This window comes from Mustelus asterias, chromosome 11 (assembly GCF_964213995.1).
Source record: "Mustelus asterias chromosome 11, sMusAst1.hap1.1, whole genome shotgun sequence".
In the NCBI taxonomy this organism is placed as follows: Eukaryota; Metazoa; Chordata; class Chondrichthyes; order Carcharhiniformes; family Triakidae; genus Mustelus; species Mustelus asterias.
In genome coordinates this window covers 50835445-50852844 of record NC_135811.1, presented here as the reverse complement: position 1 = coordinate 50852844, position 17400 = coordinate 50835445, and the positions used below count along the sequence as shown (strand labels likewise).

The following is a 17400-nucleotide window of genomic DNA, read 5'->3' as shown; positions in this document are numbered from 1 at the left end:
TCCCAGGACCTCAGGGCCTACATCCTATGATTCTAATTAATGAAGGTAGTGGAGGCATCACTGGTGGCGATCTTCCAAAAATTGAGAATCCAGAACGGTCCCAGTGGATGGGAAGGCAGCAAACAACACCCTATTCAAGGACGAAGGGAGAGAAAATCGGGAACTAGAGGACAGTTAGCCTGATATCAATTGTCAGGGAAATGTTGGAATCCATTAAGGTGATGGTAATTGGGGCATGGTGAGGATCATATGGCTAGACACAGCCCAAATAGTTTTGTGAAAGAGAAATCACATTTGACAAATCTATGAATGTTTCGAAGATATAACTGGCAGGGTAGCCAAAAGATATCGTAAATTTAGACTTTCAGATGGCATTTGACAAGGTGCCACTAAAAAGGTTACTGCTCAAGCAACGGGTTCACACTGATTGGGATAACAACATGGATAGAAGATTGGTTAAAGGACAGGAAACAAAGCAGGAATGAATGAGTCATTTTCAGGTTGCTAGGCTGTTGCTAGTGAGGTTTCCATACGGATTAGCGCTGGTGTTTCAGCTATTTACAATCAATTTAACCTTAGTGGTGGGAATGCTTTTAAAATATTCCCAGGCAATATCATCTGTCACTTGGAAATATGCGGATTAATTAAGGGATGCCAACAAAAGTTTAAGGTTAAATCATGTTTAACTAACATGATTAAACTTTTGAAGAGATAGCAGAAATGGTCGATGAGGCTAATGCAGGTGATTTGTATAACAGGCTTGCAAAGGCATGTGTGTCATGTAATGGGTTTGTCGGCAATGCTGAAGTTCATGGAATAAATGAGACAGTGGCTGCCGGCATACAAAGTTGGCTGACTGACAGGAAATTGTAGTGGTGGATAGTTGTTTTCCGGATTGAAGGAAATTGTTTTTTAGGGTTTGCCAGGATTCTCTCAACCATGGCCACGCCTTTTCTTGATCTATATTATTTACCTAGATTTGGCTGTGCAGGTCATCAAATTTGGCAGTTATTATGAAACTTTGTTAACGGAGGAAGATAGAACGGTGTGTTTTACATACAATAAACAATACTTTTCACTGTATCCCAGTACGTGACAATAAATCAGATAAATTGGTTGGTGGAACGTGGGGAGTGGGGGGGCGAGGAAGACAAGTGGCAGGTGAAATTTAATTCACATAACTGTGAAGTGATACAGTTTGATTAGAGGAATGAGGAGAGGCAATATAAAGGATTAAATTCTACAGTAGATACAGAAGTTGAGATCTGCAGTATACACAAATTGTTGAAGGTTGCACAGCAGGTTGAGATAGCACTGACCTTTATTGTTATTCACACCTTTGTTTCTTTAAGTCCATTATCACTCCCGTTGCCTAATGTTCCATGACATCTTTGTCAGTTAATCAACTCTCCCCTCTAACCTATCCCTGACATTACTTTCTGTTCTACCTGATTGCCCACACATTTTCAACAGCACAAAATGTACCACGCTCCTAGCTTAAGTTTCAAAGAGGACTGGAAATGTTTCTTGAATAGAATAGAATAGAATAGCTACTGTACAGAAGTAGGCCATTCGGCCCATCAAGTCTGCACAGACTCTCTGACAGAATATCTTAATCAGGCTCTCTCCCTCATCCTAGCCCCGTAATCCCACACATTTACCATGGCTAATCTATTTAACCTACACATCTTTGGACAAAGGGGCAATTTAGCGTGGCAAATCCATCTAAACTGCATCTCTTTTGACTGTGGGAGGAAACTGGAGCACCTGAAGGAATCCCATGCAGAAACAGGGAGAATGTGCAAACTCCACAGTCACTCAAGGCCAGAATTAATCCCTGGTGCTGTGAGGCAGCAGTGCTAACCACTGTGCCACCATGCCGTCCTATTGAGTTTTTCCGGCATTGTTTAATTCGAAAAATACAACTGATGACCAACATATACCTCTGACACAAGGCAGCTGCCGCTGAATGAAATAGCCAGTTGAGCACAATTACACAACCAGAGAGAACATGCACAATTCCTATTCAACTTCAAGTAGCAAAACTATATACAGATACATATAATAAATATAAACTCAAAAAAGATTCAACATGTAACTACTAAATGTTAAATTAAATGCTCTACATGGAATTTGGTCTTCACCACAAAGCAGAAATATCTCAAAGGAATACAAGGAAGTGAATTTCAGAAGCATTTGTTCAGATAAAGCATGGAAGAAAGCTGGAATTCTCTCAAAACACTGAATGCTGAATTAATTGAAATTTCTTAGGGCTGGGATCAATAAGATCTTTGCTAGCTAAGAATGACAAGGGATAGAGAGAAAATGTGGGTGAACGTAGTTGAGGTACATATCAGTCACAAGCTAACGGAAAGTCGAACTGATCCGAGGGCTTCAATGGCCTGCTCCTGTTCTCATCTTCCTATGTTAAACAGTTTGCACAAAATTGTTCAAAGCATTTAGTTGCATAACATTTTTCCCCCCCGAGTCAGTGTTTAAAAATACTGAAATAAGCAAAATAATTATGAAAAACAGATTACATCTTCAGAATACTCAGGGTTAAAAAATAATTGACAGTTGTTTAACTAATTAAACAACTCATTGGAACAAACCTTGAAATCCCCAGTAACCTGCAGGCTCGGGGGATTTTATAAAAGGCAACAGGTAATTCGTAAACAAGACCGAATACAGTAAACTGTAGACCAACAACCTTGTCTGTGAACCTGATTCACCTGACACACCTAATCTGTCAACAGGTGTTTCACTCTATTGCACTGCAGCACATTTCTTTTTAAAATAAAACACTAAATAAATTACAGCTTCAAAGTCTGACAAATATCCAACTCTGACAAAAAGTTAGTGAAGTAGAAAGTATTTGGGTATGCAAGGTAAAATTCCCCTGATTACAGCGGAAAGATTCGTATGGTACCCATCAGCAAGATTATAACTACTGTATTTTGAAGATGCTTAAAATACACAACTTGGAGCCATATTATTACCTCTTTCATAATTTTGGCAAAAACATTAAAATGTAACCAGAATGCTGCTTGGATGTGATAGTGGAATATTTGTGTTTATTACTAATGTGAGTGCCCCCGTTTCCAAAACAAAGTTTAATATCAGTGAATAGCATTTATTTTGATGGTTAAACATCTTTACAAGTTAACACACTCAAAACATTTGACACATGCAGTAAAATTGAACATGTTACAATTGAGGTTTATAAGATTATATCTTTTGGTTTATAAGATTATTATTATAGTTTGGGGCAGTATCTTCATACTTAGGGGAAATTAACAGGGCCATGCGACTTGTGCTGGAGTCTGCCTGATCACAAGACCAGGTGGCTTAATTGATGGGGTCAAAAGAGACTCATTGTTTTACTGACAGGGAGGTGCAAGGTATTTCTGCTTGGCAGTCATGCCAGCAGGTACCGGTATACAATGCTGAGATCCCAATTTTCCCACAGTTCCAGAAAGATCTTCTAACTATTAAGTTGTAAACTATCATTCTACTTCTAAGATGAAATGAGTGTTATGATCAGAAATTATCTGCATCCCACTGCCACGGGGAAGAGAAAGCTATTTTGAGATCCGATTATAGCTTCCCTACAAATCCATGAGTATCATATGACACACTGGGTTGCAATTTAGACTTGTGTAATTTGCACCTAACTCAGACGGTGGTGAAGTGGTATTGTTATTGACCCAGGTCTAGGGACACAAGTTCAAATCCTACCATGGCAGATGGTGAAATTTGAATTCAATAAAAAAATCTAGACATAAAAAAAGTCTAATGATGACCATGAAGGCATTGTTGATTGTCATAAAAACCCATCTGGTTCACTAACGTCCTTCAGGAAATCTGTCGTCCCTACCTGGTCTGGCCTGCATGTGACTCCAGAGCCACAACAATGTGGTTGACTCTTAAATGCCCTCAGGGATGGGCAACAAATGTTGGCTCAGCCGTCTAAGGCCACATTGCATGAAATAATTTTTTAAAAGAGGTAGAAGGCAAGATGATAAAATTATCCAGGCTTTAAGAGAAAATGTTGACTCAATCATGCACCACACAGAATGCGGATGGGAGTATATGCTCAGTTCGCAAAGTTCTTGGAGTTAAGAGAGACTGGAAGACTTGCCTAGCTTGGAGCTAGAGTAATATATCTGTATTGCACCTACAGTGAGAGTCAGTTCTGGGATTAGAAGCTACCTGGCTAGGGAAGTAAGAAGGAAGCAACTACTGGAAGATGAAAACAAGTGAAATGTTTGAGACTTGTAATACTGACGTCAGCGATAAGCAACAAGAAATTGTTTATTTCTATAGTACACGTTGCCAAAACAAGAAAATCATGCTTTTAATAGACTTTTGATAAAGTAAACACTTTTAAAATGTTAAATCTTGATATCTCATCCTTTCTGCTAATACCTGAACGTTTGAATTTCTCTTTAAAAGTTAGGATTCCCTATGAAGGTCATAACAGTGAAAGCCATGATGTGGAGATGCCGGCATTGGACTGGGGTAGGCACAGTAAGTCTCGCAACACCAGGTTAAAGTCCAACAGGTTTATTTGGAATGACGAGCTTTCAGAGCGCTGCCCCTTCATCAGGTGAATGGCGAGTTGGGCTCACAAACAGGGCATATATAGACACAACAATTACAACATAATGATTGGAATTTGCTGCCTGGTAATTGTCGAGCGGTGTCCATTTATCTGTTGTCGCAGCATTTGCGTGGTCTCGCCAATGCACGATATTGTTCGCAGAAAACTACTTAGCCTTCAGGAGAACAGTGACCACGACACCATACAACCCTGTCACAGCAACCTCTGCAAGATGTGACATATCATCGACACGGATGCCATCATTTCACGTGAGAACACCATCCACCAGGTACACAGTACATACTTTTGCGACTTGGCCAACTTTGTCTACTTGATAAGCTGCAGTAAAGGATGTCCTGAGGTATGGTACATTGGCGAGACCATGCAGACACTACAACAACGGATGAATGGACACCGCTCGACAATCACCAGGCAGGAGTATTCCCTTCCTGTCGGAGAACACTTCAGCAATCAAGGGCATTCAGCCTCTGATCTTCGGGTAAGCCTTCTACAAGGCGGCCTTCAAGACACACAACACAGAATCGCCGAGCAGAAACTGACAGCCAAGTTCTGCACATGAGGACAGCCTTAACCGGGATCTTGGGTTCATGTCACACTACCTGTAACCCCCATGACTTGCCTGGAGTTGCAAAATCTTACTAACTGTCCTGGCTTGAGACAATTCACACCTCTAACTGTGCTTAACCCTTTCTCCACTCGCATTGTCTGTACCTGTAAAGACTTGATTACCTGTAAAGACTCACATTCCAACCATTATCTTGTAAATTGAGTCTGTGTCGATATATATGCCCTGTTTGTGAACCCAACTCTCCACTCACCTGAAGGGACAGTGCTCTGAAAGCTTGTGCTACCAAATAAACCTGTTGGACTTTAACCTGGTGCTGTGAGAATTCTTACTATAAAAGTGAAAGTTTTACTGTAATCCAGGCCTTGAGCTCATGCACCTTCAAAGCTGGGGAAGCTTCAGCAAATGAGAGCAGAATTCTCTTCACATGGGCAGAGATGCAGTAGTCAATGCACATTATTATTATGGAGCAGGAGCAGAGGATAGGACAGGACTGCCAAGGATGCAGTGCAACTTTTAACTGTTACTACCCAAGCAGTTTGTCCACCGAAACATTCAAGTTAGTTGGGGACCGAGGAGCAGCGTTGGAGGTGACATAGGTTCATCAGGGAAGCTGTGACTGAGATATGCCGTCTCAGCCATGCAACCAGCAGGAACAATAATCTGTCACTTTTTACTGAGTGGCAGAGAATTTCAGCGCCATCAACTTTTGGGATCCTGTCACATGCAACTTCCAGACACCCAAGCAACAATAAAGAAAATGGAGCCATTGAGCAACAACGCAGAAGAGCATCAAATTTGAGAATTTTCCTTTCCTATTTTTGCCTCCTAGAAATGTGCAATCATTTCTATTCATTTAGTGATCTAGATAATGCAGTAAATGCATGAATAATGAAATATACCAACACAAACAGTGATCTGTCAATAAATGCGTAGTTACATAAAAATGGAAAGCACAAGAGATTTTAACAAAAAGCAGCACATTGCGGAATGGAAGCAAAGTGTACAATATCTTGCAAGAATTTACTTCGTCATTAGTATGCTACACATAGCACATGCTGTGCAGGGCATGAGCTGGGGAATGCAATAGGAATTGAAATCGGAGCAATTGGGTGGAGAATCGGGATCCAGGTTCCATTCCCGGCTTGGGTCACTGCCTGTGTGGAGTTTGCACATTCTCCTCGTGTCTATGTGGGTTTCCTCCGGGTGCTCCGGTTTCCTCCCACAATCTGAAAGACATGCTGGTTCGGTACATTGACCCGAACAGGCGCCGGAATGTGGCGACTAGGGGGATTTTCACACCAACTTCATTGTAGTGTTAATGTAAGCCTTGCGACTAATAAACAAACTTTAACTTTTGGTTTCAAGTGCATAGAAGTTAAAAGCAAGGTTGAATCACAGTTGAAATAGGATGGGTTTCCAGCTAGAGGAGAACTGACAGCTTGAGGCAGCAGCACAATTGGTTCTCTATAACATGCAACACAGTTACTCAATCAATTATATACACAAGCTGCACTGCACGGGTTACGCCAGTGAATAATGCATCTCTCTCTCTCACCTGTCTCCCCCCCCACCAAGTCATTTACCACTGCTCATCTGAAAAGGGGAAATAAAGGACTTAGAGACAAAGATATAGAGATTACAACAAAGGCAATGGAGACTGACAAGAGAGACAGAAAGAGAGATTTACCATGTGTAGACAGCCATGAGAGATCCACTAGCAATAAAAGTTAAAATGGTACGTGTAGCATTTTCTGTCCATCACATCAAATTTCCTGTGTCACACTTCTCCATCACCCTGTGGGCAAACTTATTTCTAAGCAGCTCGACAAAAATCTACCTGCATTACAAAAACATGACACTTCAGATGTCATTCACTTCAAACTTCTACGTCTCATTTGAAAGAGTGGAAACAAATGGAAGGAAAACAATAGCAAAATCATTTGGTATACACAAACTCTCCAGCAATAGAAGCTAACTCAATCACAATGTCTACAGCTTCCTGATTAGCTGTGTACTAACACAACCAGTGATTACTCATCAAATCGATGTTTAACCATAAAGAAATATTAAATGATACCTAAAGCAGAACTTTGTTGTAATACTGATATATTGTCCCTGTCCTTATGTGCTGTGACCATGGAAGATCGGCTAGCCCTTTAAAGAAAAGCAGAAATCCAGTATCTGAAAGAGTCGAGAAATTCCATTCCCTCCCTTCCAGAGAACCTGATCGACCCATTATCCAGAGAACTCCATGCCCCCTGCCACCACCCCCCAAATGCAAAAAAATCTCTATGTGGAGGGTACCTTTTACTATTGATTTGAAAAATCTCAGCAACCCAGCCAAAATAAGCACCCTCATCCTGGATTATGACTTGTGACCAGAACAGCAATTAAGCTCCTACACCATTCCCTTTGCTAAATATTAGATATGTAAACAATTTATTTAATATACTAGCAAATGGCTATTGACATAACCAATGGCCAGTTAAGCTGCGAATATAAAACATGGGAGAGTAAGTTGGGTAAGAATTCAGAAACTCTTCCCACGGAACTGCCTACAATGTATTAAAAGGAAAATGTTAGCAGAAAAACATAGCCAAAAATTGTTATAATAGGATGTAAGGTTTGGTGGCAAGAAGTGCACGTCCACATAATATTTTTAATATATAGATTACTGCATCCTCAATTTTTACATGTACTTCCAGTGTCAGATTCATTACAAGTCATTGTTTTCATTAAGCTTAAACTTTCCTATTTATACACTTACAGGCAGCACAGCACTATCTGCTCGAGACCTGCAAGAATTGTCTTCTAGCACATCTCATACTCTCTCTTCTGTTGCCAAAGCTCACACCTAACATGACCACTTAGACTCTCTGCTGCCAGAGAATCACAGAAATCCCAAAAAGTCATTTTACCACTCTGACTAAACTGTAGTTTAAGTCATTATTGTGCTTTCAACAAAGGGATTTTCCTGGGTAGGATGGGGGAGGAAAAGATGAAATTTCTAAAAGAGCATGATAACTACAATAAGCAATTCAAATAGTAAAACTGTGCTAACAGGAATCAGGAACACTATTCTACTGTACTCCGGACACTGCACCACCCCTCATTAACTTCCACACGTACACCAAGTACCCACTCCTTCCACTGCTACCCATCTCTAAGAACAAAACATCTATCATGGCATCACAAACTGTGATCCATTTGTAATAATACAGTAGAAGCTCACCAAGAACTCTAAAAAGAATTTCCAAAAACAATTTCCAGCTTGTTTAGCACTTTCAACACCCTACAACTCTTCCCACTCTTCTGAACTTCCAAGACTCTCATCCCTGTAATTCTACTGCCAGCAACAGCTTCCAGATGCTCCCACATTCCATCATCTCAGTGTCCCCCATGGGACAGCCAACCTCCTACACTTCCAGGCCCTGACTAACCCCTCCCATTGATGCAAGATACAAAAAGTTGCTTGTCCAATACTCTCAAATTCCTACAGTGCTTTTGTTCCTGCCCCTCATCAGCACCTTCCCTACTGTCATCTGCATCATGGATTTTTTTTAAAAGACAAAATTATTTATATTGTCAAACATACAATAGAAGTTGCTAATTTAATAATTTGAAAAGAATATGAATGAAGTTGAAGAAAATATTGATAATTGCATTAATTTACAAGCTGCTGGGCAAAGTTTTGTAAAGAATGCTAAAGTTGGGAATTTGATGCTAGTGAGAATTCAGTGCAAAAGGGGGAAGGGGTGCTACAATTCAATTTTTTTGCTTCGCCTCCAGTAGTTTTTGACTGTTTTTCTTTCGTCTTTAGGAAAAAAAGCAGGTTGCAGCTTTCTAAGTTAGTGATTGATCAACTAATCAAATAAATAACGTCAGACAAAATGGCAATATAGGTGCTGTGACACAAGTGTAATACGTGGGAGATTGTGGAGTGCACCGCAATCTTGGAAAGTCACATTTGTGTAAATGCATGCAACTCGAGCAACTTCAGCTCAGTTTTTATAACAAGTGATGCTTACCATTACTGAGACTAGCTTTCAATTGCAGATTTATTCATTTGAAATTCCACCAGCTGTCAGTGGAAATTGAACTCAGCGCCTCTGGATTATTAATTCAAAGAGATTACCACTGTGCCACTGTCTCCCTCTTCCTATTGACTGAACAAATCAAGTGGGCAAAAGTGGTCTGGCAGATAGGTTTTTGGAACAATACATTGTAGGACCAATTAGAACAAAAACTATTTTAGGTTAAGTATTAAGCAACGAGGCAGGGTTAAAGATCCACTGGGAAAATGTGATCACAACACATTTGATACAAATGGAGGAGAGAGTTGGCTGAGGTTGATTGGTAAACAAGAAGTTATGGTATTAAATAGTGGGAAACTTGAACAAAACACTTCAAAATGTTGAAAAATACATTCCACTAGAAAACAAAAACACAAAAAAAAAATCTATGGCTTACTTGGGAAATTAAAGCTAGTATTTGATTAAAAGATGCTTATTAGTATTGCAAAGGTAAGAGTAAGCCTGAAGATTGGGAGAGCTTTAGGAAATAGAAAAGCAAGACCAAAAAGTTCATAACAATTCGGAAAACATATTACAGGCATATAACAGACGGCACAGTGGCTAGCACTGCTGCCTCATAGCGCCAGGGACCCGGGTTCGATTCTCAGCTTGGGTCATTGCCTGTGTGGAGTTTGAAAGTTCTCCCAGTTTCTGCGTGTGTTTCCTCCCACAGTCCAAAGAATGTGGGTTAGCTGGATTGGCCATGCTAAATTGCCCCTTAGTGTCAGGGGAACTAGTTAGGATAAATGCATGGCATAATGGGGATAGGGCCTGGATGGGATTGTGGTTGGTGCAGATTCGATGGGCCAAATGGCCTCCTTCTGCACTGCAGGATTCTATGAAAAAGGAGAGCAGCTAAGGTAAGGCCTTTTAAAGTCATAGGCAGGAAATTATCACAAGGAATGAGGAAATGGCAGACATGTTAAAAAAATATTTTATGCCAGTCTTCACAGTAGAAGACAAAAATTACATACCAGAAATCGATAGTAACCATAGGCGAAGAGTGAGGAACCCAAGGTAATTGATATGAGAGAAAAAGTAAAGAAACTTCAGGGGCGATAAGTCATCAAATCCACAGGACCTAATGGTCTTAATTCTAGGGTTCAAAAAGAGGTAGCTACTGAGAGTGGATGCACAGGCAATGATTTTCCAAACAATTCCTCTATGCTGGAAGCCCTACTGAACCGGAAGCTCACAAATCTAACACCGCTTTTCAAGAAGGTGGGAGGGGTAGGGGAAGGAGAGAGAAGAAACAGGGAACTACAGGTCAGTTGGGCTAATCAGCTATTGGAAAAATGCTGGAACGCGTCACTTAGGAAGTCTTAACAATGCTCTCAGAAAATCATGAAATGATCAACGTCAACATGGTTTTAGAAAAGGAAAATTATACTTGACAAACTTATGTAGTTTTTTTTGGAGATGCAATGAACAGGGTGGATAACAGTGAGCCAGCAGATGCAGCACACTTTGATTTTCAAAACGGATTCGATAAAATATCACACCATAGGCTGATATGCAGGATAAATGCTCAGAGTTTGGGATAATAGCTTAGTTTTCACAGTAATTTTGTTGCAGTGTTAATGTAAGCCTACTTGTGAAACTAATAAATAAACTTAAACTTAGCTGGATGGAGGATTGGTTAATCGATAGGAACACAGAGCAAGGATACATGGGGCATTTTCGTTTAACTGGTGGAATGCCACAAGGATTAGTGCAATGGTCTCAAACATTTACAATTTACATTCATGACTTTGATGAAGAGAACGAGTGTAACGTATCCAAATCTCATCCTAGTTTTCAAATTCCTTCATGGCCTTGCTCTTCCTTGCCACTGTCATCTCTTCCAACCCCATAATTCTGAGTTATCTGCGCTCATCTCACTCTGACCTCTGTACATCATTTTCTTCCTTTAAAACTCTTATTAGAAACTTTGACAGAGCTTTTACTCATTTGGCTTAATGTGGCTCAGGGTCATGATTTGATTTATAACGCTCTTGTGAAGGGCCTGGAGATGTTTTATTACATTAAAGTCCATATATAAATATAAATTGTAATTGTAAATGATGCACTTCCCGTGTTTCACTAATAATATTTCCATAATGTTACTTACATTATTTCCTCAAGTGTACATGAAGTGATTTTGATTTGATTTATTATTGTCACATGTATTAGTATAGAGTGAAAAGTATTGTTTCTTGCGCGCTATATAGACAGAGCATACTGTACATAGATAAGAAGGAAATGAGAGAGTGCAGAATGTAGTGTTACAGTCATAACTAGGGTATAGGGAAAGATCAACTTAATGCAAGGTAAGTCCATTCAGAAGCAGCAGGGAAGAAGCTGTTCTCGAGTCGCTTGGTACGTGACCTCAGACTTTTGTATTTTTTTCCTGACGGAAGAGAGAATGTCTGGGGTGCGTGGGATCCTTAATTATGCTGGCTGCTTTTCCCGAGGCAGCGAGAAGTGTAGACAGAGTCAATGGATGGGAGGCTGGTTTGCGTGATGGATTGGGCCACATTCACGAACTTTTGTAGTTTCTTGCTAGGATTTTAGTAAATAACAGTGTTCAATATAGAAAGGCATTGGGGAAGCTGCAAAAAGAGTTACTAGAATGTCAGAGTGGGGGGTTACAATGCTGAGGGAAAAGTGAACATGCTGGGATCGTGGAAAGGCTGAAAAATGACCCTTCAAATAACATAATGAAAGGATATGATTGGGCGGTCGCAGAGAAAATTCTTTGACTTGAAGGAGACACCAGAACGAGGGGTCCATGCATAATGATAGTCATTAATTAATCCAGAATGACATTCAGGAGAAATATCTTTACCAGAGAAAATTATAAACATGAGACTTGCTACCAAAGGGAATAGCTGAGGTACACAGCATTGATGCATTTAATGGGATGCTGGATAGCCACATGCAGAAGAGAGAAACAGAAATCTATATTGAAGGGGTGAGAAGCATCAACACTGGTACAGACCTTTCAGGATGAATGTTCTGCTTCTGTGCTGTAAATACTACTATGTAACCACCTAAGACAAAGCAACCTATTTGACAGTAAATCCAACCGCCACCTTAAATATTCACTCCCTACATCACCAGCACATAGTGTGTACCATCTATAAGATGCGCTGCAGCAACTAGCCAAGCCTTGTTCAAAACCACCTTCCAAACCCATGATGTCTACCACCTAGAAGGATAAAGGCAGCAAACGTGGGGAAACACAAAACACCTGCAAGTTCCCCTTCAGGTCACACAGCTGCCTGTGCCTTCACTGTTACTGGATCCATCCTAACAGCACTGGAGATGTGTCTACACATGAACTGCAGTGGTTCAAGGAGGCAGCTCACCACCACCTTCTCAATGGCAATTAGGGATGGACAATAATTGCTGGCCTTGCTACCTACGTTCAACATCCCATCAACCTGGGAAATAAATGGAATTAACCGAAGCTCTCCAAAACATTTAAAGTATGGATATCAGTCACATCTCTCAGAACTTCAAATGCTCACAAGGCTTTCTTGTGATTATATGATGCAGAGCAACAGTTCAAAACTATTTATACATCATCCACATGACCAAGATAATCTTGAACTTTAACCAGTCAGGCAGTATATTCTTCAATAAGATCAGCAGACTCAATTGCGGAAAACAAAAACAAAGCTTTGTACAAATTATATTTGACAAGAGCAAAGTACTGTGGATACTGGAGATCTGAAATAAAAGCAGAAAATGCAGGAAAGAATAGGACTGGCAGTATCAATAGAGAGAGACAGCAAGAATATTTCAAGGTAACACAAGGTCACAGACCTGAAACATTAACTGTTTCTCTCTTCACAAATTATATTTTGATGTCTATGAATTGGCAACTGGGTGTCAAGTACAACAAACTGCAAGGTAATCTACATGTAGTTGAGAATTTTTAACTTATCTAGCCCTGCCCTTTGTACAAGTCTAACTGAGAATTGCTGTCCTTTCCATACATTTAGAAGTCAGCAGCTCTCGGTCCTATTGGAATTTGAGAAATATTTAATTAACTCACTGGTTCTTAGTTTATGGTCTCGTAGTGATAGAACCTACAAACTTCAATTTACTGCAGAATTGGTATAAATAGAACTGAAACTCCTGTTTAATCCCAGCAAGTTAACATTTTCATGATTTTTATATAGAAAGACCAGCTGGGAGCATGCAGAGTTAGAGGTGAGAGGCACTGAATTCATCCCAGGAAGCAGCCTTGCTGAAAGGTTAGCACTAGTTAAATTCTCCTTCAATAAGATAGACCAAATAAACAGCATCGCTTCCAAAATAGGAAAATTGAATTCTACCACTCACAGCAACACTGTGAACCTACACCAGTGAGTGGACTGCAGAAATTTAGGGAGGCTGCTCACAACCAACTTTTCAAGGGAAATTAGGGATGGGCAATAAATGCTGGCCTCGAGAAGAGGTATTATAATAACAAACCTTGTTCCATGCAACAATCTGCCATCATAAAGTGCTCCAAATTTTCAAACTGAGAACTTAAAACCCACAGGATGTTCGAAAATAGTTTGAACCCAAAAAGAAAATCAAAGAATCTTGGGATTAAATGCTTTAACATGTCTAATTGGGAAAAACCTGTTCTTTAAATCCATTATATTCCCAATTGCTGGAGTCAGGTATTGAATTTAGCTGGCTGAATGCCTAAGGACAAGAGTTTTATGCATGCTTCTCTTGTACTGAGCTTAAGAGTAGAAAATTGACCTCCGTTTCATCCACAGAAAGACAAATAACCTGGCCAATTATTGCTCAATTAGTCTACCCTCGCTCATCAGCAAAGTGATGGAAGGCATTGTTGCAAGTGCTCTCAAGCACCACTTACTCAGCAATAATCTGCTCACCAATAGTTCACCAAGAGCACTCAGCTCCAGATCTCATTTGAGCCGTGGTCCAAACATGAATTAAGAGCGGAACTCCAGAAATGAAGTGAGAGTGACTGAGCTTGACATCACTGTATGACGAAGTATATCATCAAGAAGCCCTGATAAAATTGGAAGTCAATGGGAATCAAACGCTCCACTGGCTGCAATCATACATAACACTAAGGAGGTTGCATTTGTTAAAGGCTGATCATCTCAGCCCCAGACTGTTGTATCTCAAGGCACTACCCTAGGTTCAGCCATCTTCAACTACTTTATCAATGAGCTTCCAACCATCAGAGAGGATGATGTTGGCTGATAATATTATAATGCCCATTCCATTCATAGCTCCTCAGATAACAAAGCAGCGCAGATCCACACGCAGACAGACTTGGACAATATTCGGACTTGGCTGTTAACTGGCAAGTCACAGTGTCATAAAGTGACATGAGATGGCCTTCTCGAACAACCAAGATTCGAAGCACCTCTCCATGATATTAAACAGAATTAGCATTGCTGAATTCCCCTGACATCATCCTGTCGGTTACCATTGACCAGAAGCTTAAAAAGATCAGCCAACTAAGTACCGTGGCTATAAATGCAGGTTAGAGGCTGGGAATTCTGTGGCCAATAACACCAACTCATTCCCCAAAACATTCCCCACCACCTAAAAGACACAAGTCTGGAGTGCGATGCAATACTCTCCACTTGCCTGGATGAGTGCATCTCTAACACCAAACAGGTCATTTGATTGGCACCTCATCCACCAATTTAAACATTCACTCCCTCCACCAACGTGACTGCAGTGTGCACCATCTACAAGTGGCACCTTTACAACTTAAAGTTTCTTCAATAGTCCCTAGCAAACCTGCAGCCTCTACCAGTTAGAAAGGCAGCAGGCACAATTCCACTCAAAGTCACACGCCATTTTGACTTGGAAATATATCTGTGTTACTTCATTGTCAGTGGGTAAAATTCCAGGAACTTCCTTTCTAACAGCACCGTGAGTGCACTGACCAAAGTGACTGCAGCTGTTCAAGGTAACGACGGCTCACCATCTTCAAGGATAATTAGGAATGGGTAACAAACGATGGCATAGCTAACAAGGTCCATATACAATGGATCAATAAAAAAAGTTGACAATCTTTCCACTGTCTATGTTGTACATTAATTTGGTATTTGTACAAGTAAACTCAACCACCCATGAATTATGTTCTCCTGAATATATTTCTCATAATTTGCATACATTTATTTCTAACAACTAGTTAGCATTTTTCAAAACCTCCCTAAAATAGTTTAATCTCTATTTAGAATGCTGAAGATTTCAATACATATACTGCAGCTACAGATTTCTTTAGAACATAGCAAAAATATCCATTTTCTTGTGAAATTAGAAAGGGATTGCGCTTTCTTTTCTGCCTAACATTAGCAGTAAAATACTTAGTTCTACACCTTTACGGAGTTTAGAATTTCTGATTAGTTGCCCCTACTATGGAGACAGTTTAAAACTCACCTTTGGAGAACAGCTGAAGTGCATGCCAGGCACTGGAAGTGTTGTTACATACATTGTAATACATCTGTACAGGTAAAGTGTGCCAACTATGAAGAAGAATCTCCTGCCCACAATAGATCTGATTGAGGGGGTGGTGGAGGGAGGGAGAAAAGGGAAAAAGAACAATTAAAATTTCAAATTAATATATTGTAGTTGCAATCAAATAAGGCAGCACTGTTTAAATTACTTTCAAGCCACTTCAAATACAAGACTGATTTTTTTTTAAAAATCCTTTTTATCTTCACCCCTGAAGTGAGAGAAAGGGAACCTAGGATAGGATGGAACTCTACAGGTATGCACTGGCTACTGAAGAGGCCTTATAGCCAAGCTGAACCTGCCCTCAGCAGGAGTCTGTGTCCCCATTTTACAGGAAGCAGGGTATGAAGCATCGCTGGACAACAATCATGAATAGGGTCTCCAGCTGAATTTCCCCTTCCCTCACAGAGACCATTGCGACACAGCTCTGGCTCAGAATAATGACCTCAGCACCGATTAAGGATTAAAACTAGGAATTTCCTGGTCCATATAACTATCACATTTCAGCAGGTACAGATTCATTCAGTTGTCAGCAATACTCTAATTTTGTCAATCGTTTAATCACATTCAAAACTCAAAGCAGAAAGAAAATTACATTGAAAAGCCGAATAGGATATTATGCTGGGCTTACTGTTCTTTTTCATTCCAACATTTAAAAAAAATTTTGTTCAGGTCTGTCCTCCAAAGAAATTCCAGAGTCCTCCATGAAAATTTGACATCCTGCCCAAGAAAACTCAACACCCTTTCACCCCCATCTGAGGAAGTTACTATTCTGATTACAACAAACATATAATGTCCAATGTCACATAAACAAATACTACAATAGCTTTAAGTGAACAATCTATAAATGGAACTAGAAAGATATTCTACAGAGTAAATCTCACTTTCCCCAAATTTGTAATGAAACAGGGTTCAGAACTAAATTCTTAATTTAATCAAAGCGTGAATTGCCCCAGGTAAAACTTCAAGACAAAAACTGAATTCATCTCTGACCTGACCCCAAAGGTCAGGTCAAACCCCAGGCCATATTACAATCCAGTATTTGTTTGAAAGAGGCTCAAGTCCCATTAGTGCTGGAACTGTGATTTGTACATACTGATGATTTAACTCTACACATATTCCTATGCCTTCAATCCCTTCTGTTATCAAATATGCATCTAGCTCCTCTATAATCAAAATAACACCAGTTCACTTTCATGCCATCTTATTTCATATTATCTGAGAGTCTTGTAAATGTCGTACTCTCCTCTCTCTCCCATGCAATTAAATTATAATTGCCAAGAATGAGAATGAGAGCAGAAAATTCACAGCTATGATTACCCAGGTTGCATTATGAATTCATCAACTGGATGAAATCTTAATGCGTGCCTACATGCACGTGCTGGCTCCATTCGTTAATCAATATTCTGTCCAAGTTTACAAAGCAGCCAACAGGTCCAATACACTACCTGACCCACTGTACTGCATTTATGTTACATGAAGCAAAAGTAGGAGACCCACCTTCCCAGAAGTAGTCTTGCACCCATGTTCCACAGTTAAAATGAAATGCAACAGAGTAATACAGTCACTTGTAAAATGTAACATCCCAAATTAAATTTGTTTCATTCCTTGCTTCGACATTTTAGATTCCAATATTATTTCCTCAAATT

At 40.0% G+C, this 17400-nt stretch overlaps 1 protein-coding gene across 13 annotated transcripts in view; it reads right to left on the bottom strand.

The window, feature by feature from the left end:
- The window catches only part of LOC144500532 (phosphatidylcholine:ceramide cholinephosphotransferase 1-like), a 189251-nt gene that overhangs the window by 13867 nt on the left and 157984 nt on the right, over positions 1 to 17400 (bottom strand). For all 13 annotated transcript variants that reach the window (XM_078223600.1, XM_078223594.1, XM_078223593.1 and 10 more), the window contains one exon: positions 15677 to 15794. In XM_078223600.1, coding sequence (XP_078079726.1) covers positions 15677 to 15794 — 118 coding nt within the window. The remainder of the gene's footprint in view (positions 1 to 15676; positions 15795 to 17400) is intronic.